Source organism: Eucyclogobius newberryi, unplaced genomic scaffold, assembly GCF_026437365.1.
Source record: "Eucyclogobius newberryi isolate DKJ021-1_F unplaced genomic scaffold, fEucNew1.0.hap1 SCAF_42, whole genome shotgun sequence".
Lineage (NCBI taxonomy): Eukaryota > Metazoa > Chordata > Actinopteri > Gobiiformes > Gobiidae > Eucyclogobius > Eucyclogobius newberryi.
The window spans coordinates 403,168-425,066 of NW_027316079.1; the positions used below are offsets into that span (position 1 = coordinate 403,168).

At 41.6% G+C, this 21,899-nt stretch overlaps 1 protein-coding gene across 2 annotated transcripts in view; it reads left to right on the forward strand.

The window, feature by feature from the left end:
- lgals3b (lectin, galactoside binding soluble 3b) overlaps positions 1-21,043 on the forward strand; it is a 26,842-nt gene extending 5,799 nt beyond the window's left edge. The window contains exons 3-8 of one of the 2 annotated variants that reach the window (XM_072464256.1): positions 18,371-18,458; positions 19,507-19,563; positions 19,639-19,844; positions 20,126-20,214; positions 20,334-20,502; positions 20,756-21,043. In XM_072464256.1, the coding sequence (XP_072320357.1) occupies positions 18,371-18,458; positions 19,507-19,563; positions 19,639-19,844; positions 20,126-20,214; positions 20,334-20,502; positions 20,756-20,914 (768 nt within the window). In that variant the 3' untranslated portion in view covers positions 20,915-21,043. Of the gene's footprint in view, positions 1-18,370; positions 18,459-19,506; positions 19,845-20,125; positions 20,215-20,333; positions 20,503-20,755 lie in introns of both variants that reach the window. The other variant, XM_072464255.1, reaches the window with a different exon arrangement.
- The last annotated feature ends 856 nt before the right edge of the window (positions 21,044-21,899 follow it).

Sequence of the window (21,899 nt, forward strand, 5' to 3'; positions counted from 1 at the left end):
AAGTACAAAAGTAACAAAGTACAAAAGTAACAAGTACAAAAGTAACAAGTACAAAAGTAACAAAGTACAAAAGTAACAAGTACAAAAGTAACAAGTACAAAAGTAACAAGTACAAAAGTAACAAAGTACAAAAGTAACAAAGTACAAAAGTAACAAGTACAAAAGTAACAAGTACAAAAGTAACAAGTACAAAAGTAACAAAGTACAAAAGTAACAAGTACAAAAGTAACAAGTACAAAAGTAACAAGTACAAAAGTAACAAGTACAAAAGTAACAAGTACAAAAGTAACAAAGTACAAAAGTAACAAGTACAAAAGTAACAAGTACAAAAGTAACAAAGTACAAAAGTAACAAGTACAAAAGTAACAAGTACAAAAGTAACAAAGTACAAAAGTAACAAGTACAAAAGTAACAAAGTACAAAAGTAACAAGTACAAAAGTAACAAGTACAAAAGTAACAAGTACAAAAGTAACAAAGTACAAAAGTAACAAAGTACAAAAGTAACAAGTACAAAAGTAACAAGTACAAAAGTAACAAAGTACAAAAGTAACAAGTACAAAAGTAACAAAGTACAAAAGTAACAAGTACAAAAGTAACAAGTACAAAAGTAACAAGTACAAAAGTAACAAAGTACAAAAGTAACAAGTACAAAAGTAACAAGTACAAAAGTAACAAGTACAAAAGTAACAAAGTACAAAAGTAACAAAGTACAAAAGTAACAAGTACAAAAGTAACAAAGTACAAAAGTAACAAGTACAAAAGTAACAAGTACAAAAGTAACAAGTACAAAAGTAACAAAGTACAAAAGTAACAAAGTACAAAAGTAACAAAGTACAAAAGTAACAAGTACAAAAGTAACAAAGTACAAAAGTAACAAGTACAAAAGTAACAAGTACAAAAGTAACAAGTACAAAAGTAACAAAGTACAAAAGTAACAAGTACAAAAGTAACAAGTACAAAAGTAACAAGTACAAAAGTAACAAAGTACAAAAGTAACAAGTACAAAAGTAAAAGTAACAAGTACAAAAGTAACAAGTACAAAAGTAACAAAGTACAAAAGTAACAAGTACAAAAGTAACAAGTACAAAAGTAACAAAGTACAAAAGTAACAAGTACAAAAGTAACAAAGTACAAAAGTAACAAGTACAAAAGTAACAAGTACAAAAGTAACAAAGTACAAAAGTAACAAGTACAAAAGTAACAAGTACAAAAGTAACAAAGTACAAAAGTAACAAAGTACAAAAGTAACAAGTACAAAAGTAACAAAGTACAAAAGTAACAAGTACAAAAGTAACAAGTACAAAAGTAACAAGTACAAAAGTAACAAAGTACAAAAGTAACAAGTACAAAAGTAACAAAGTACAAAAGTAACAAGTACAAAAGTAACAAGTACAAAAGTAACAAAGTACAAAAGTAACAAGTACAAAAGTAACAAGTACAAAAGTAACAAGTACAAAAGTAACAAAGTACAAAAGTAACAAGTACAAAAGTAACAAGTACAAAAGTAACAAGTACAAAAGTAACAAAGTACAAAAGTAACAAGTACAAAAGTAACAAGTACAAAAGTAACAAAGTACAAAAGTAACAAGTACAAAAGTAACAAGTACAAAAGTAACAAAGTACAAAAGTAACAAGTACAAAAGTAACAAGTACAAAAGTAACAAAGTACAAAAGTAACAAGTACAAAAGTAACAAGTACAAAAGTAACAAGTACAAAAGTAACAAAGTACAAAAGTAACAAAGTACAAAAGTAACAAGTACAAAAGTAACAAGTACAAAAGTAACAAGTACAAAAGTAACAAAGTACAAAAGTAACAAGTACAAAAGTAACAAGTACAAAAGTAACAAGTACAAAAGTAACAAGTACAAAAGTAACAAGTACAAAAGTAACAAAGTACAAAAGTAACAAGTACAAAAGTAACAAGTACAAAAGTAACAAAGTACAAAAGTAACAAGTACAAAAGTAACAAGTACAAAAGTAACAAGTACAAAAGTAACAAGTACAAAAGTAACAAAGTACAAAAGTAACAAGTACAAAAGTAACAAGTACAAAAGTAACAAGTACAAAAGTAACAAAGTACAAAAGTAACAAAGTACAAAAGTAACAAGTACAAAAGTAACAAAGTACAAAAGTAACAAGTACAAAAGTAACAAGTACAAAAGTAACAAGTACAAAAGTAACAAAGTACAAAAGTAACAAGTACAAAAGTAACAAGTACAAAAGTAACAAGTACAAAAGTAACAAAGTACAAAAGTAACAAGTACAAAAGTAAAAGTAACAAGTACAAAAGTAACAAGTACAAAAGTAACAAGTACAAAAGTAACAAAGTACAAAAGTAACAAGTACAAAAGTAACAAGTACAAAAGTAACAAAGTACAAAAGTAACAAGTACAAAAGTAACAAAGTACAAAAGTAACAAGTACAAAAGTAACAAGTACAAAAGTAACAAGTACAAAAGTAACAAAGTACAAAAGTAACAAAGTACAAAAGTAACAAGTACAAAAGTAACAAAGTACAAAAGTAACAAGTACAAAAGTAACAAGTACAAAAGTAACAAAGTACAAAAGTAACAAAGTACAAAAGTAACAAAGTACAAAAGTAACAAGTACAAAAGTAACAAGTACAAAAGTAACAAGTACAAAAGTAACAAAGTACAAAAGTAACAAGTACAAAAGTAACAAAGTACAAAAGTAACAAGTACAAAAGTAACAAGTACAAAAGTAACAAGTACAAAAGTAACAAAGTACAAAAGTAACAAGTACAAAAGTAACAAAGTACAAAAGTAACAAAGTACAAAAGTAACAAGTACAAAAGTAACAAAGTACAAAAGTAACAAGTACAAAAGTAACAAGTACAAAAGTAACAAGTACAAAAGTAACAAAGTACAAAAGTAACAAGTACAAAAGTAACAAAGTACAAAAGGAACAAGTACAAAAGTAACAAGTACAAAAGTAACAAAGTACAAAAGTAACAAGTACAAAAGTAACAAGTACAAAAGTAACAAGTACAAAAGTAACAAAGTACAAAAGTAACAAGTACAAAAGTAACAAGTACAAAAGTAACAAAGTACAAAAGTAACAAAGTACAAAAGTAACAAGTACAAAAGTAACAAGTACAAAAGTAACAAGTACAAAAGTAACAAAGTACAAAAGTAACAAAGTACAAAAGTAACAAGTACAAAAGTAACAAAGTACAAAAGTAACAAGTACAAAAGTAACAAGTACAAAAGTAACAAAGTACAAAAGTAACAAGTACAAAAGTAACAAGTACAAAAGTAACAAGTACAAAAGTAACAAGTACAAAAGTAACAAAGTACAAAAGTAACAAGTACAAAAGTAACAAGTACAAAAGTAACAAAGTACAAAAGTAACAAGTACAAAAGTAACAAGTACAAAAGTAACAAAGTACAAAAGTAACAAGTACAAAAGTAACAAGTACAAAAGTAACAAAGTACAAAAGTAACAAAGTACAAAAGTAACAAGTACAAAAGTAACAAGTACAAAAGTAACAAGTACAAAAGTAACAAAGTACAAAAGTAACAAGTACAAAAGTAACAAGTACAAAAGTAACAAGTACAAAAGTAACAAAGTACAAAAGTAACAAGTACAAAAGTAACAAGTACAAAAGTAACAAGTACAAAAGTAACAAGTACAAAAGTAACAAAGTACAAAAGTAACAAGTACAAAAGTAACAAGTACAAAAGTAACAAAGTACAAAAGTAACAAGTACAAAAGTAACAAGTACAAAAGTAACAAGTACAAAAGTAACAAAGTACAAAAGTAACAAGTACAAAAGTAACAAGTACAAAAGTAACAAGTACAAAAGTAACAAAGTACAAAAGTAACAAGTACAAAAGTAACAAGTACAAAAGTAACAAAGTACAAAAGTAACAAGTACAAAAGTAACAAGTACAAAAGTAACAAGTACAAAAGTAACAAAGTACAAAAGTAACAAGTACAAAAGTAACAAAGTACAAAAGTAACAAGTACAAAAGTAACAAGTACAAAAGTAACAAGTACAAAAGTAACAAAGTACAAAAGTAACAAGTACAAAAGTAACAAAGTACAAAAGTAACAAGTACAAAAGTAACAAAGTACAAAAGTAACAAGTACAAAAGTAACAAGTACAAAAGTAACAAAGTACAAAAGTAACAAGTACAAAAGTAACAAGTACAAAAGTAACAAGTACAAAAGTAACAAAGTACAAAAGTAACAAGTACAAAAGTAACAAGTACAAAAGTAACAAGTACAAAAGTAACAAAGTACAAAAGTAACAAGTACAAAAGTAACAAAGTACAAAAGTAACAAGTACAAAAGTAACAAGTACAAAAGTAACAAAGTACAAAAGTAACAAGTACAAAAGTAACAAGTACAAAAGTAACAAAGTACAAAAGTAACAAGTACAAAAGTAACAAGTACAAAAGTAACAAGTACAAAAGTAACAAAGTACAAAAGTAACAAGTACAAAAGTAACAAAGTACAAAAGTAACAAAGTACAAAAGTAACAAGTACAAAAGTAACAAAGTACAAAAGTAACAAGTACAAAAGTAACAAGTACAAAAGTAACAAAGTACAAAAGTAACAAGTACAAAAGTAACAAGTACAAAAGTAACAAGTACAAAAGTAACAAAGTACAAAAGTAACAAGTACAAAAGTAAAAGTAACAAGTACAAAAGTAACAAGTACAAAAGTAACAAGTACAAAAGTAACAAAGTACAAAAGTAACAAGTACAAAAGTAACAAGTACAAAAGTAACAAAGTACAAAAGTAACAAGTACAAAAGTAACAAAGTACAAAAGTAACAAGTACAAAAGTAACAAGTACAAAAGTAACAAAGTACAAAAGTAACAAGTACAAAAGTAACAAGTACAAAAGTAACAAAGTACAAAAGTAACAAAGTACAAAAGTAACAAGTACAAAAGTAACAAAGTACAAAAGTAACAAGTACAAAAGTAACAAGTACAAAAGTAACAAGTACAAAAGTAACAAAGTACAAAAGTAACAAGTACAAAAGTAACAAAGTACAAAAGTAACAAGTACAAAAGTAACAAGTACAAAAGTAACAAAGTACAAAAGTAACAAGTACAAAAGTAACAAGTACAAAAGTAACAAAGTACAAAAGTAACAAGTACAAAAGTAACAAGTACAAAAGTAACAAGTACAAAAGTAACAAAGTACAAAAGTAACAAGTACAAAAGTAACAAGTACAAAAGTAACAAAGTACAAAAGTAACAAGTACAAAAGTAACAAGTACAAAAGTAACAAGTACAAAAGTAACAAAGTACAAAAGTAACAAGTACAAAAGTAACAAGTACAAAAGTAACAAAGTACAAAAGTAACAAAGTACAAAAGTAACAAGTACAAAGTAACAAGTACAAAAGTAACAAGTACAAAAGTAACAAAGTACAAAAGTAACAAAGTACAAAAGTAACAAGTACAAAAGTAACAAGTACAAAAGTAACAAGTACAAAAGTAACAAGTACAAAAGTAACAAAGTACAAAAGTAACAAGTACAAAAGTAACAAGTACAAAAGTAACAAGTACAAAAGTAACAAGTACAAAAGTAACAAGTACAAAAGTAACAAGTACAAAAGTAACAAGTACAAAAGTAACAAGTACAAAAGTAACAAGTACAAAAGTAACAAAGTACAAAAGTAACAAAGTACAAAAGTAACAAGTACAAAAGTAACAAAGTACAAAAGTAACAAGTACAAAAGTAACAAGTACAAAAGTAACAAGTACAAAAGTAACAAAGTACAAAAGTAACAAGTACAAAAGTAACAAGTACAAAAGTAACAAGTACAAAAGTAACAAAGTACAAAAGTAACAAGTACAAAAGTAAAAGTAACAAGTACAAAAGTAACAAGTACAAAAGTAACAAGTACAAAAGTAACAAAGTACAAAAGTAACAAGTACAAAAGTAACAAGTACAAAAGTAACAAAGTACAAAAGTAACAAGTACAAAAGTAACAAAGTACAAAAGTAACAAGTACAAAAGTAACAAGTACAAAAGTAACAAAGTACAAAAGTAACAAGTACAAAAGTAACAAGTACAAAAGTAACAAAGTACAAAAGTAACAAAGTACAAAAGTAACAAGTACAAAAGTAACAAAGTACAAAAGTAACAAGTACAAAAGTAACAAGTACAAAAGTAACAAAGTACAAAAGTAACAAGTACAAAAGTAACAAAGTACAAAAGTAACAAAGTACAAAAGTAACAAGTACAAAAGTAACAAGTACAAAAGTAACAAAGTACAAAAGTAACAAGTACAAAAGTAACAAGTACAAAAGTAACAAGTACAAAAGTAACAAAGTACAAAAGTAACAAGTACAAAAGTAACAAGTACAAAAGTAACAAGTACAAAAGTAACAAAGTACAAAAGTAACAAGTACAAAAGTAACAAAGTACAAAAGTAACAAAGTACAAAAGTAACAAGTACAAAAGTAACAAAGTACAAAAGTAACAAGTACAAAAGTAACAAGTACAAAAGTAACAAAGTACAAAAGTAACAAGTACAAAAGTAACAAGTAACAAGTACAAAAGTAACAAGTACAAAAGTAACAAAGTACAAAAGTAACAAGTACAAAAGTAACAAGTACAAAAGTAACAAAGTACAAAAGTAACAAGTACAAAAGTAACAAGTACAAAAGTAACAAAGTACAAAAGTAACAAGTACAAAAGTAACAAAGTACAAAAGTAACAAGTACAAAAGTAACAAGTACAAAAGTAACAAAGTACAAAAGTAACAAGTACAAAAGTAACAAGTACAAAAGTAACAAGTACAAAAGTAACAAAGTACAAAAGTAACAAGTACAAAAGTAACAAGTACAAAAGTAACAAGTACAAAAGTAACAAAGTACAAAAGTAACAAGTACAAAAGTAACAAGTACAAAAGTAACAAAGTACAAAAGTAACAAAGTACAAAAGTAACAAGTACAAAAGTAACAAAGTACAAAAGTAACAAGTACAAAAGTAACAAAGTACAAAAGTAACAAAGTACAAAAGTAACAAGTACAAAAGTAACAAGTACAAAAGTAACAAGTACAAAAGTAACAAAGTACAAAAGTAACAAGTACAAAAGTAACAAAGTACAAAAGTAACAAGTACAAAAGTAACAAAGTACAAAAGTAACAAGTACAAAAGTAACAAAGTACAAAAGTAACAAGTACAAAAGTAACAAGTACAAAAGTAACAAAGTACAAAAGTAACAAGTACAAAAGTAACAAGTACAAAAGTAACAAAGTACAAAAGTAACAAGTACAAAAGTAACAAAGTACAAAAGTAACAAGTACAAAAGTAACAAGTACAAAAGTAACAAAGTACAAAAGTAACAAGTACAAAAGTAACAAGTACAAAAGTAACAAAGTACAAAAGTAACAAGTACAAAAGTAACAAAGTACAAAAGTAACAAGTACAAAAGTAACAAGTACAAAAGTAACAAGTACAAAAGTAACAAAGTACAAAAGTAACAAGTACAAAAGTAACAAGTACAAAAGTAACAAGTACAAAAGTAACAAAGTACAAAAATAACAAGTACAAAAGTAACAAGTACAAAAGTAACAAGTACAAAAGTAACAAAGTACAAAAGTAACAAGTACAAAAGTAACAAGTACAAAAGTAACAAAGTACAAAAGTAACAAAGTACAAAAGTAACAAGTACAAAAGTAACAAAGTACAAAAGTAACAAGTACAAAAGTAACAAAGTACAAAAGTAACAAAGTACAAAAGTAACAAGTACAAAAGTAACAAGTACAAAAGTAACAAGTACAAAAGTACTTTTCTGTCTCCACATTTAAACACAGTGGTGTCCAGTCTGTTCTTGCTCCTCCCACAGAGACATGCTCCTCCCACAGAGACATGCTCCTCCCACAGAGACATGCTCCTCCCACAGAGACATGCTCCTCCCACAGAGACACGCTCCTCCCACAGAGACATGCTCCTCCCACAGAGACATGCTCCTCCCACAGAGACATGCTCCTCCCACAGAGACATAGCTCCTCCCACACACACTGTCCAAGAGTCTGACAGAAGCAGACGAGGTTGTGAGCCTCATTTATCAAGCTCATGTCTGATAAATGAGGCCAGTTTCACAGACAAGAGGGTCTAAAGCGGGTCTAAAGCGGGTCTAAAGCGGGTCTAAACTCGGGCAGGGCGGGGCCAGGTAAAACCGGTCCGTCTTCAGTGACAGAACCTTCTGGAATGTTCTGGCTTTGTTTTTCTCTCGAGGAGAAACATAAATCCACAAAATCGGGTACAGTCTGGACTCGTGTGGGGGCGGAGCTACAAGAGGAACACGGCTCTATAAGTGAGGGGGCGGAGCTACAAGAGGAACACGGCTCTATAAGTGAGGGGGCGGAGCTACAAGAGGAACACAGCTCTATAAGTGAGGGGGCGGAGCTACAAGAGGAACACGGCTCTATAAGTGAGGGGGCGGAGCTACAAGAGGAACACGGCTCTATAAATGAGGGGGCGGAGCTACAAGAGGAACACAGCTCTATAAGTGAGGGGGCGGAGCTACAAGAGGAACACGGCTCTATAAGTGAGGGGGCGGAGCTACAAAAGGAACACAGCGCTATAAGTGAGGGGGCGGAGCTACAAGAGGAACACAGCTTTATAAGTGAGGGGGCGGAGCTACAAGAGGAACACGGCGCTATAAGTGAGGGGGCGGAGCTACAAGAGGAACACGGCTCTATAAGTGAGGGGGCGGAGCTACAAGAGGAACACGGCTCTATAAGTGAGGGGGCGGAGCTACAAGAGGAACACGGCTCTATAAGTGAGGGGGCGGAGCTACAAGAGGAACACAGCGCTATAAGTGAGGGGGCGGAGCTACAAGAGGAACAGCGCTATAAGTGAGGGGGCGGAGCTACAAGAGGAACACGGCTCTATAAGTGAGGGGGCGGAGCTACAAGAGGAACACAGCTCTATAAGTGAGGGGGCGGAGCTACAAGAGGAACACAGCTCTATAAGTGAGGGGGCGGAGCTACAAGAGGAACACAGCTCTATAAGTGAGGGGGCGGAGCTACAAGAGGAACACAGCTCTATAAGTGAGGGGGCGGAGCTACAAGAGGAACACAGCTCTATAAGTGAGGGGGCGGAGCTACAAGAGGAACACAGCGCTATAAGTGAGGGGGCGGAGCTACAAGAGGAACACGGCTCTATAAGTGAGGGGGCGGAGCTACAAGAGGAACAGCGCTATAAGTGAGGGGGCGGAGCTACAAGAGGAACACAGCTCTATAAGTGAGGGGGCGGAGCTACAAGAGGAACACAGCTCTATAAGTGAGGGGGCGGAGCTACAAGAGGAACACAGCTCTATAAGTGAGGGGGCGGAGCTACAAGAGGAACACAGCTCTATAAGTGAGGGGGCGGAGCTACAAGAGGAACACGGCTCTATAAGTGAGGGGGCGGAGCTACAAGAGGAACACGGCTCTATAAGTGAGGGGGCGGAGCTACAAGAGGAACACGGCTCTATAAGTGAGGGGGCGGAGCTACAAGAGGAACACGGCTCTATAAGTGAGGGGGCGGAGCTACAAGAGGAACACAGCTCTATAAGTGAGGGGGCGGAGCTACAAGAGGAACACAGCTCTATAAGTGAGGGGGCGGAGCTACAAGAGGAACAGCGCTATAAGTGAGGGGGCGGAGCTACAAGAGGAACACGGCGCTATAAGTGAGGGGGCGGAGCTACAAGAGGAACACGGCGCTATAAGTGAGGGGGCGGAGCTACAAGAGGAACACGGCGCTATAAGTGAGGGGGCGGAGCTACAAGAGGAACACAGCTCTATAAGTGAGGGGGCGGAGCTACAAGAGGAACACGGCGCTATAAGTGAGGGGGCGGAGCTACAAGAGGAACACGGCGCTATAAGTGAGGGGGCGGAGCTACAAGAGGAACACGGCTCTATAAGTGAGGGGGCGGAGCTACAAGAGGAACACGGCGCTATAAGTGAGGGGGCGGAGCTACAAGAGGAACACAGCTCTATAAGTGAGATCTTTACTTCTCTATTTTGTGATAAAGGTTTTGTCGTCTTAAACAAAAGCAGAACAAAGTAAACAAGAACAACTACAATATAATAAAACAGAGTGACCACACCTCTGACCTCTGACCTCTCACACGCTGGACTCGTGTTTGTCTCTAAAACACATAAAGAGCTTTTAGAACAAAGACAGAAACTATTTCTCATTTTCATCATAAACATGTCCAGGTCACATTTGGGCGTGGCTCTGTTTGCTTTGTGGATTTATGTTTCTCCTCGAGAAAAAAACAAAGCCAGAACATTCCAGAAGGTTCTGTCACTGAAGACGGACCGGTTTTACCTGGCCCCGCCCTGTCCGGGTTTAGTCCTGCTTTAGTCCCGCTTTAGTCCCGCTTTAGACCCGCTTTAGTCCCGCTTTAGTCCCGCTTTAGACCCGCTTTAGACCCGATTTAGTCCTGCTTTAGACCCGATTTAGACCCGCTTTAGTCCCGCTTTAGACCCGCTTTAGACCCGATTTAGTCCTGCTTTAGACCCGATTTAGACCCGCTTTAGACCCGATTTAGACCCGGTTTAGACCTGGTTTAGACCTGGTATAGACCTGCTTTAGACCCGCTTTAGACCCGCTTTAGACCCGGTTTAGACCCGGTTTAGACCCGGTTTAGACCCGGTTTAGACCCGGTTTAGACCTGGTTTAGACCTGGTTTAGTCCTGCTTTAGACCCGCTTTAGACCCGGTTTAGACCCGCTTTAGACCCGCTTTAGACCCGCTTTAGTCCCGCTTTAGACCCGCTTTAGACCCGGTTTAGTCCCGCTTTAGTCCCGCTTTAGTCCCGCTTTAGTCCCGCTTTAGACCCGGTTTAGACCTGCTTTAGACCCGATTTAGACCCGGTTTAGACCCGGTTTAGAACTGCTTTAGACCGGCTTTAGACCCGCTTTAGACCCGATTTAGTCCTGCTTTAGTCCCGCTTTAGACCCGCTTTAGACCCGCTTTAGACCCGATTTAGACCCGCTTTAGACCCGCTTTAGTCCCGCTTTAGACCTGCTTTAGACCCGCTTTAGTCCCGCTTTAGACCCGCTTTAGACCCGGTTTAGACCCGCTTTAGTCCCGCTTTAGACCTGCTTTAGACCCGCTTTAGACCTGCTTTAGACCCGGTTTAGACCCGGTTTAGACCCGGTTTGGACCTTGTTTAGACCTGGTTTAGACCCGCTTTAGACCCGCTTTAGATCCGCTTTAGACCCGCTTTAGACCTGCTTTAGTCCTGCTTTAGACCCGCTTTAGACCCGCTTTAGACCCGGTTTAGACCCGGTTTAGACCCGGTTTAGACCTGGTTTAGACCTGGTTTAGTCCTGCTTTAGACCCGCTTTAGACCCGGTTTAGACCCGCCTCAGTCCCGATTTAGACCCGATTTAGACCCGCTTTAGTCCCGCTTTAGTCCCGCTTTAGACCCGCTTTAGACCCGATTTAGACCCGCTTTAGACCCGCTTTAGACCCGCTTTAGTCCCGCTTTAGACCCGCTTTAGAGCCGCTTTAGTCCCGCTTTAGACCCGCTTTAGACTCGCTTTAGTCCCGCTTTAGACCCGCTTTAGACCCGGTTTAGTCCCGCTTTAGTCCCGCTTTAGACCCGCTTTAGACCCGCTTTAGTCCCGCTTTAGACCCGGTTTAGACCCGGTTTAGACCCGCTTTAGACCTGCTTTAGACCCGCTTTAGTCCCGCTTTAGACCCGCTTTAGACCCGCTTTAGTCCCGCTTTAGACCCGGTTTAGACCCGCTTTAGACCCGCTTTAGACCTGCTTTAGACCCGCTTTAGACCCGCTTTAGACCTGCTTTAGACCCGCTTTAGACCTGCTTTAGACCCGGTTTAGACCCGGTTTAGACCCGGTTTGGACCTTGTTTAGACCTGGTTTAGACCCGCTTTAGACCCGCTTTAGACCCGCTTTAGACCCGCTTTAGATCCGCTTTAGACCCGCTTTAGAACCGGTTTAGACCTGCTTTAGACCTGCTTTAGACCCGATTTAGACCCGCTTCAGTCCCGATTTAGACCCGATTTAGACCCGCTTTAGTCCCGCTTTAGTCCCGCTTTAGACCCGCTTTAGACCCGATTTAGACCCGCTTTAGACCCGCTTTAGACCCGCTTTAGTCCCGCTTTAGACCCGCTTTAGACCCGCTTTAGTCCCGCTTTAGACCTGCTTTAGACCCGCTTTAGTCCCGCTTTAGTCCCGCTTTAGTCCCGCTTTAGACCCGCTTTAGACCTACTTTAGACCCGCTTTAGACCCGCTTTAGACCTGGTTTAGACCCGGTTTGGACCTTGTTTAGACCTGGTTTAGACCTGCTTTAGACCTACTTTAGACCCGCTTTAGATCCGCTTTAGACCCGGTTTAGACCTGGTTTAGACCCGGTTTAGACCTGCTTTAGACCCGCTTTAGACCCGCTTTAGACCTGCTTTAGACCTGCTTTAGACCTGCTTTAGACCCGCTTTAGACCCGCTTTAGACCCGCTTTAGACCCGGTTTAGTCCCGCTTTAGTCCCGCTTTAGACCCGCTTTAGTCCCGCTTTAGACCTGCTTTAGACCCGCTTTAGACCTGCTTTAGACCCGGTTTAGACCCGGTTTAGACCCGGTTTGGACCTTGTTTAGACCTGGTTTAGACCCGCTTTAGACCCGCTTTAGACCCGCTTTAGATCCGCTTTAGACCCGGTTTAGACCTGCTTTAGACCCGATTTAGACCCGCTTCAGTCCCGATTTAGACCTGCTTTAGACCCGCTTTAGACCCGCTTTAGACCCGGTTTAGACCTGCTTTAGACCCGGTTTAGACCTGCTTTAGATCCGCTTTAGACCCGCTTTAGACCCGCTTTAGACCCGCTTTAGACCCGCTTTAGACCTGGTTTAGACCTGGTTTAGACCCGCTTTGAACTGGTCAGATGCACATTTCACTGAAACACAATTATATTTCACATTCGACTCAACATTTTGTCCGTTTGTGTAAAGTTTAGAATTGTACTTCCTGGTTGGACGAGCACAGATATGACAGAGGTGATTCCACAGCGTTACCATAGCAACCATAAAACACCTTTTATTCCAACCATGGTTCAAGCTGTGTCGCACACTCATGACATCACACTGATGACATCACACTGATGACATCACACTGATGACATCACACTGATGACGTCACACTCATGACATCACACTCATGACATCACACTCATGACATCACACTCATGACATCACACTGATGACATCACACTCATGACATCACACTGATGACATCACACTGATGATGTCACACTGATGATGTCACACTGATAACATCACACTGATGACATCATACTGATGACATCACACTGATGACATCACACTGATGACATCACACTCATGACATCACACTGATGATGTCACACTGATAACATCACACTGATGACATCATACTGATGACATCACACTGATGACATCACACTGATGACATCACACTGATGACATCACACTGATGACATCACACTCATGACATCACACTGATGACATCACACTCATGACATCACACTGATGACATCACACTGATGACATCACACTGATGACATCACACTGATGACATCACACTCATGACATCACACTCATGACATCACACTGATGACATCACACTCATGACATCACACTCATGACATCACACTGATGACATCACACTGATGACATCACACTGATGACATCACACTGATGACATCACACTGATGACATCACACTGATGACATCACACTGATGACATCACACTCATGACATCACACTCATGACATCACACTGATGACATCACACTCATGACATCACACTCATGACATCACACTCATGACATCACACTCATGACATCACACTGATGACATCACACTGATGACATCACACTCATGACATCACACTCATGGCATCACACTCATGACATCACACTCATGGCATCACACTCATGACATCACACTCATGACATCACACTCATGACATCACACTCATGACATCACACTGATGACATCACACTCATGACATCACACTCATGACATCACACTCATGACATCACACTGATGACATCACACTGATGACATCACACTGATGACATCACACTCATGACATCACACTGATGACATCACACTGATGACATCACACTCATGACATCACACTCATGGCATCACACTCATGACATCACACTCATGACATCACACTCATGACATCACACTCATGACATCACACTGATGACATCACACTCATGACATCACACTCATGGCATCACACTCATGACATCACACTCATGACATCACACTCATGACATCACACTGATGACATCACACTCATGACATCACACTCATGACATCACACTCATGACATCACACTGATGACATCACACTGATGACATCACACTGATGACATCACATTCATGACATCACACTCATGACATCACACTCATGACATCACACTCATGACATCACACTGATGACATCACACTGATGACATCACACTGATGACATCACACTCATGACATCACACTCATGACATCACACTCATGACATCACACTGATGACATCACACTCATGACATCACACTGATGACATCACACTCATGACCTCACACTGATGACATCACACTCATGACATCACACTCATGACATCACACTCATGACATCACACTGATGACATCACACTCATGACATCACACTCATGACATCACACTGATGACATCACACTCATGACCTCACACTGATGACGTCACACTGATGACGTCACACTCATGACCTCACACTGATGACCTCACACTCATGACATCACACTGATGACATCACACTCATGACCTCACACTGATGACCTCACACTCATGACCTCACACTGATGACATCACACTCATGACATCACACTCATGACATCACACTCATGACATCACACTGATGACATCACACTGATGACATCACACTCATGACATCACACTCATGACATCACACTCATGACATCACACTGATGACATCACACTCATGACATCACACTGATGACATCACACTCATGACCTCACACTGATGACATCACACTCATGACATCACACTCATGACATCACACTCATGACATCACACTCATGACATCACACTCATGACATCACACTGATGACATCACACTCATGACATCACACTCATGACATCACACTGATGACATCACACTCATGACCTCACACTGATGACGTCACACTGATGACGTCACACTCATGACCTCACACTGATGACCTCACACTCATGACATCACACTGATGACATCACACTCATGACATCACACTCATGACGTCACACTGATGACCTCACACTGATGACCTCACATTGATGACATCACAGAGGGACTTTTGTCATCTTGAAGTCTTATTTTTCTAAATGTCTTCACAAAGTGCAACTTAACAGAAGTAAAACTAGGATGATATTTACCACAGATGCCCTCCCACCAAACCAAGAACCTTCAGATGGACTCAAACTATTACGATTATTTAAAAAGTCAGAAAGAGTTATGATGTTGAGGACAAAAGTGTTGGATTAAAATCATGTGATTTTCAGGGATGAGTTTTTGAATAAAAAGAGGAAGACTGAATGTGCAGAAGTTGTTCAGCTGCTTCAGGGACGACATCAGCAGAACGTGCAAACTGCAGATTTATGACTGAAATAGTTTGTCCTCATAATCTGAATCAACAAATTGACTAAAATAAATGTTAGTCGACTAAAATACTATTGAGCGATTCATCAAGTGAAGGAAGTAAGATAAGATAAGATAAGATATTCCTTTATTGTCCCACATGGGGAAATTTCATTGGTGCAACGCAGGTAGATACAGAGGTAGATCCAGAAGAACAGATCACTTATAGGAAGTCTGAAAAACACTTTCAGTAGAAGATCTCCTATAAATAAATAAAAACTCCCATAGACAAATAAATAAATAAATACCATGTCATGTGATCACGACAGTAATTGCACATGAATATGTGTCACGACAGCACATAGATTGCACATGAATTTCACAGTAATTGCACATATGACAGAATTGCACATCAGTATTAGGTTAGGTCAGTATTGCGACAGGATAACGTGACGATCTCCGGGTAAGACGACTGTTCTCTGCAGTTTCATGAGTTCCTCCTTTGTGGAAACGCGGTACGGCGCCGGCCGGGGGGCGGGGCCGGAGCCGGGGGGCGGGGCCGGAGCCGGGGGGCGGGGCCGGAGCCGGGGGCGGGGCCGGAGCCGGGGGACTCAGAGCCAAGACACATCGTCTCTGAAACTTTACGGACTACGGTTGCCGGCCATTGAAAAGCCGGTCGGACTCTGAAACAACAGTCTGAGGAAGAACAAGCCCTGGACTAAAACTGTGAGGAGACCTTGCTCAATACCCGGTCTGGAGAGACGGGAGATGGCGGAGGAGAGTGGATCGGGGATGGAAGACGTTCTGGACGGCGTGGAGGAGCAGCCCTTTCTGCCTGCACGTGCCCGGAAACGTAAAAAGTCCCTTAGCTCGTCCGAGGGTTCTGGGAATGAGCAGCAGGATGAGGCTGAAGCTATTGATATCCGGGGTGAGAGCAGAGACTGTAAGGTGATCATAAAGCTTGCACAGGATAGTGCATCCTTTAAGGAGTGGAATTCAGTGGCATTGTCAAAGAGCCTAACTGTAGCTGTGGGAGTGATCAAGAGTGCGAGTGTCCTCAGAGGAGTTATCGTAGGTGTCCCTACGGCGACGTCTGTGGATGAAGTTAAGGAGAATTTGACGGGAGTTACGGTGGTGGACGCTAGGCGTTTGAAGGTGACCCGGTCTGGGGTAAGATGTGACAGCTTGTCGGTAATGGTAACACTTGAAGGGAGGTGCCTGCCTAGTAAGGTGTTCATTGGGTTCATGTGCCATGACGTTAGGCCATATGTTCCACCGCCCCTGCGTTGCTTTAAGTGCCAGCGCTTTGGGCATATTGCAGCGGTCTGTAGAGGGAGGCAAAGATGTGGTAAATGTGCAGGAGATCATGAGTATGGGAAGTGTGACGTGGGAGCAAAACTGAAGTGCTGTAACTGTGGGGAAGAACATAGCTCTGCCTACGGGGGATGCAGGTTTAGCAAAAGAGCTGCTGAGGTGCAGAAAATAAAGGTCTCTCAAGGTATATCCTATGCAGATGCAGTCAAGAAAGTTTCAAGTAACGAGTTTAGAGTAAATACAGAGAGAGGAGCCAGCGCTGCTCCCAGCCAGGGCGAAATGAGAAAGGCCAGCGTGGCTCCCAAGAAGTGTGAAGGTTTCAAGAGTGGAGGTCCCAAGTGTGCAGGTTCCAGAATGAATGAGAATACCCTGGTTGTGGATAGAGAGGATTTTGTGCTCTTTATGGTGGATGTTGTAAACTGTGCTGCTCAGACTCAAAGCAGAACTGAAAGGATCAGGATCATTGCTAAAGCTGCAGGGAGATTCCTTGGAACAAAGGAGCTTGATTGGGCAGATATAGAAAACAGGCTAAAGGCGCTAAATGGGAGTCGGAGTGATGGGGGTCTGCTTTTGGGGAGTCAGGGTGATCAGAGTGACGAGATGGGGGTGGGGGTGGTCTCCTGTCCTCGCCCAGTCTCGTAGACGCACGGCTACCAAGCAGCGACATCAGTGGAAATATTAAAGCCTATAGAATGAAGCCTAAAGAATAAAGCTGTACGGTGGAAGCACCGAACGTCAAAGAAGGAGAGGAAGATGAAGAAGAGTCTCCCTGGAATAAAGCCGGTTGGTCTCTGAGACAACAACAACTATTCTAGTCACAAAGACATATCATGACCTCATGGGCTTTGTAACACCAAAGCAATGGAAGGAGTACTTTTACGGACTACGACAGTCTGAGGACTACGACAGAGTCTGAGGAATAAAGTCTGGCGTTAATGCAACACTTGGATGCCAACCGCCATAAAACAACAACAACAACAACAACATCGCAACGACACGACGAAAACACTCAATCCAGCCGAATAAAGTCAAAACAAGTTAATTTAAAGCGATTCCAGTGCGTGTCCCGATCGTTCGTGAAGTTCCTCTTTCATATAAACGTGTATATAAACGTGTACCGACGACACGCCGTACTTTAGCGCGGCCGGAGGGCGCGGGGGGCGGAGCTAGCTCACGTCACAACAACACAACGAACGCAAACGAAAAACGCTCAAATCCAGCCGAAAAAAGTCAAAAACAGTTGAATTAAAAAACTATTCCAGCGCGTGTCCCTATCGTACAGTAAAATAGAAAAAATATACTAACTATATTTACAAAATATAGGAGATAAAGCACAATAAGTGTGAGAAAGAAGAGAGAGCGTTTACACCGGGCTGCCAGCTGTACCAGCGCCTTATGACGTATGTAATAGTAAGTAATAGTTTCCTAAGGCTCACGACCCTTGACCTTTGTGCAGCTCTCAGACGCTCTCGGCGACTGGCCTAACAACCAATCAGGAGGCGGAGGAGCGTGGCCAGGACAGAACAACAACCCCACCTGGCCAGGTACGTGCGGGTCCACCCCGGGTTCAGTCTGCCTCGGGTACAGTCTGCCTCAGGTACAGTCTGCCTCAGGTACAGTCTGCCCCGGGTACAGTCTGCCTCGGGTACAGTCTGCCTCAGGTACAGTCTGCCTCAGGTACAGTCTGCCCCAGGTACAGTCTGCCCCAGGTACAGTCTGCCTCGGGTACCGTCTGCATCAGGTACAGTCTGCCTCGGGTACAGTCTGCCTCGGGTACAGTCTGCCTCAGGTACAGTCTGCCCCGGGTACAGTCTGCCTCGGGTACAGTCTGCCTCGGGTACAGTCTGCCTCAGGTACAGTCTGCCTCAGGTACAGTCTGCCCGGGGTACAGTCTGCATCAGGTACAGTCTGCATCAGGTACAGTCTGCCTTGGGTACAGTCTGCATCAGGTACAGTCTGCCTCGGGTACAGTCTGCCTCAGGTACAGTCTGCCTCAGGTACAGTCTGCCCCAGGTACAGTCTGCCTCAGGTACAGTCTGCCCCAGGTACAGTCTGCCTCGGGTACCGTCTGCATCAGGTACAGTCTGCCTCGGGTACAGTCTGCCTCAGGTACAGTCTGCCCCGGGTACAGTCTGCCTCGGGTACAGTCTGCCTCGGGTACAGTCTGCCTCAGGTACAGTCTGCCTCAGGTACAGTCTGCCCGGGGTACAGTCTGCATCAGGTACAGTCTGCATCAGGTACAGTCTGCCTTGGGTACAGTCTGCATCAGGTACAGTCTGCCTCGGGTACAGTCTGCCTCAGGTACAGTCTGCCTCGGGTACAGTCTGCATCAGGTACAGTCTGCATCAGGTACAGTCTGCCTCGGGTACAGTCTGCCTCAGGTACAGTCTGCCCCGGGTACAGTCTGCCTCAGGTACAGTCTGCCCCGGGTACAGTCTGCCCCAGGTACAGTCTGCCCCGGGTACAGTCTGCCCCAGGTACAGTCTGCCTCGGGTACAGTCCCACCACATTCAACAGATCTGAGCCTGGTCCATACTTGGTCCAACTCAGAAGAACCTCACGTCAGAACTTCTCTCACTGTTTTTGTTTCAGGTCAGCCGTCCAACCCGACATGGCCTGGAGCTCCTCCTCAGCCCTCAGGTCCAGCAGGTCCAGCAGGGTGGCCTTCTGGTCCGTCTCAGCCGGCAAACCCCTCATGGCCTGGAGGTCCTTCAGGTCCCTCAGGTCCAGGAGGGTGGCCTTCTGGTCCGTCTCAGCCGGCAAACCCCTCATGGCCTGGAGGTCCTTCAGGTCCCTCAGGTCCCTCAGGTCCAGGAGGGTGGCCTTCTGGTCCGTCTCAGCCGGCAAACCCCTCATGGCCTGCAGGTCCCGCTGTTGGTCCTGGTCCTGGTCCTGGCCCAAGTTTCCCTGTGGCTCCTCAGATGAACCTGGTGAGACTAATCCTAAAAGAACCGAAACAATCTGAAATGATCCCAAACGAGTCTAAAAGAACTTAAAAGAACCTTCACTTGGGTAAAGCTCCATGTTCTGATAAGAGATCGACCATCGTTACCGATTTTACTCTTTTCTTTTAAGGATGTTTTGTCCCGTAGTCGTTATGAGACCGGGCAGCTCAGGACATTAAGTGAAATATTCCATCTGACGCGTTCGTGTGGCCATTTGAATGAGGCTAAAAGCGTTAGCTGCACAGACTCATGGTGTTTGGTTTCAGGCGGTGCCGTTCAAGCAACAGTTTCCTTCTGGACTCCGAGACAAAATGCTCATCACCATCGCAGGAACCGTCAAACCTCATCCCAACATGTGAGTCAGATGCCCTCCCATCCTCCAGGACTTTAGTACTGGAAGGCCTGGTCGTATATTGTGAACAATATTTGATGGTCTGATGTGATTATGGTTGTCATGGATACTGGTGTTTTCAGGTTCACCATCGACTTCTGCAGCGCGTCTGACCTCGTGTTCCACTTTAACCCACGATTCAACGACGAGGGCAAAAAGACCATCGTCCGAAACAGTCAAATCAGAAACGCCTGGGGCAAAGAAGAGCGGGACATGCCACGCTTCCCCTTTGGACCGGGCCAGAACTTTGAGGTGAGGCCGGGTCTGAACCGAGACTGAACCGGGTCTGAACCGGGTCTGAACTGAGACTGAACCGGGTCTGAACCGGGTCTGAACCGGGTCTGAACTGAGACTGAACCGGGTCTGAACCGGGTCTGAACTGAGACTGAACCGGGTCTGAACCGGGTCTGAACCGAGACTGAACCGGGTCTGAACCGGGTCTGAACCGAGACTGAACCGGGTCTGAACCGGGTCTGAACTGAGACTTCTTTTCTTTGCGTTGCAGATGAAGTTCCTGGTGACGAGCTCGAGCTTCAAAGTGGCTGTGAATAACTCTCACCTTGTGGAGTTCAAACACAGAGAACAGAACCTCGGCGCCATCGTCTGGATGAAAATCTACAACGACGTGACGTTGTCCAAGGTCAACGTGGAGAACCTGCCCTGAACCACCAGGGGGCGCTTCAGTGAATAACACCATATTACAGCCTTCATGGGGTTTAACCTCTCACACTGGTTATGGTTCTAACTTTTCCCCTGTTTACATTAAAGATCATTTTAGTCAAACTGGTTTATTTTATTGTTCCTATGTTTTAGAATTTTGTTCATTGACAATGGAAATAAACCTTATTCTGATTCTGATTTCTGAATTATTTCTGCTTCACAAAGGTCTAATTAGTGTTCAAGTGTAATATTTCTGCAGATAAAAGTCTATCTTAGTGTCATAATGTGTTAAATGACAGCGCCCCCTGGATGTGGGCCAGAGGGAGGCGCCTCAGGGCTCTGTGTTTGGGCCTCAGGGCTCTGTGTTTGGGCCTCAGGGCTCTGTGTTTGGGCCTCAGGGCTCTGTGTTTGGGCCTCAGGGCTCTGTGTTTGGGCCTCAGGGCTCTGTGTTTGGGCCTCAGGACTCTGTGTTTGGGCCTCAGGACTCTGTGTTTGGGCCTCAGGACTCTGTGTTTGGGCCTCAGGGCTCTGTGTTTGGGCCTCAGGGCTCTGTGTTTGGGCCTCAGGACTCTGTGTTTGGGCCTCAAGACTCTGTGTTTGGGCCTCAGGGCTCTGTGTTTGGGCCTCAGGGCTCTGTGTTTGGGCCTCAAGACTCTGTGTTTGGGCCTCAGGGCTCTGTGTTTGGGCCTCAGGACTCTGTGTTTGGGCCTCAGGGCTCTGTGTTTGGGCCTCAGGGCTCTGTGTTTGGGCCTCAAGACTCTGTGTTTGGGCCTCAGGGCTCTGTGTTTGGGCCTCAGGGCTCTGTGTTTGGGCCTCAGGGCTCTGTGTTTGGGCCTCAGGGCTCTGTGTTTGGGCCTCAGGACTCTGTGTTTGGGCCTCAGGGCTCTGTGTTTGGGCCTCAGGACTCTGTGTTTGGGCCTCAGGGCTCTGTGTTTGGGCCTCAGGGCTCTGTGTTTGGGCCTCAAGACTCTGTGTTTGGGCCTCAGGGC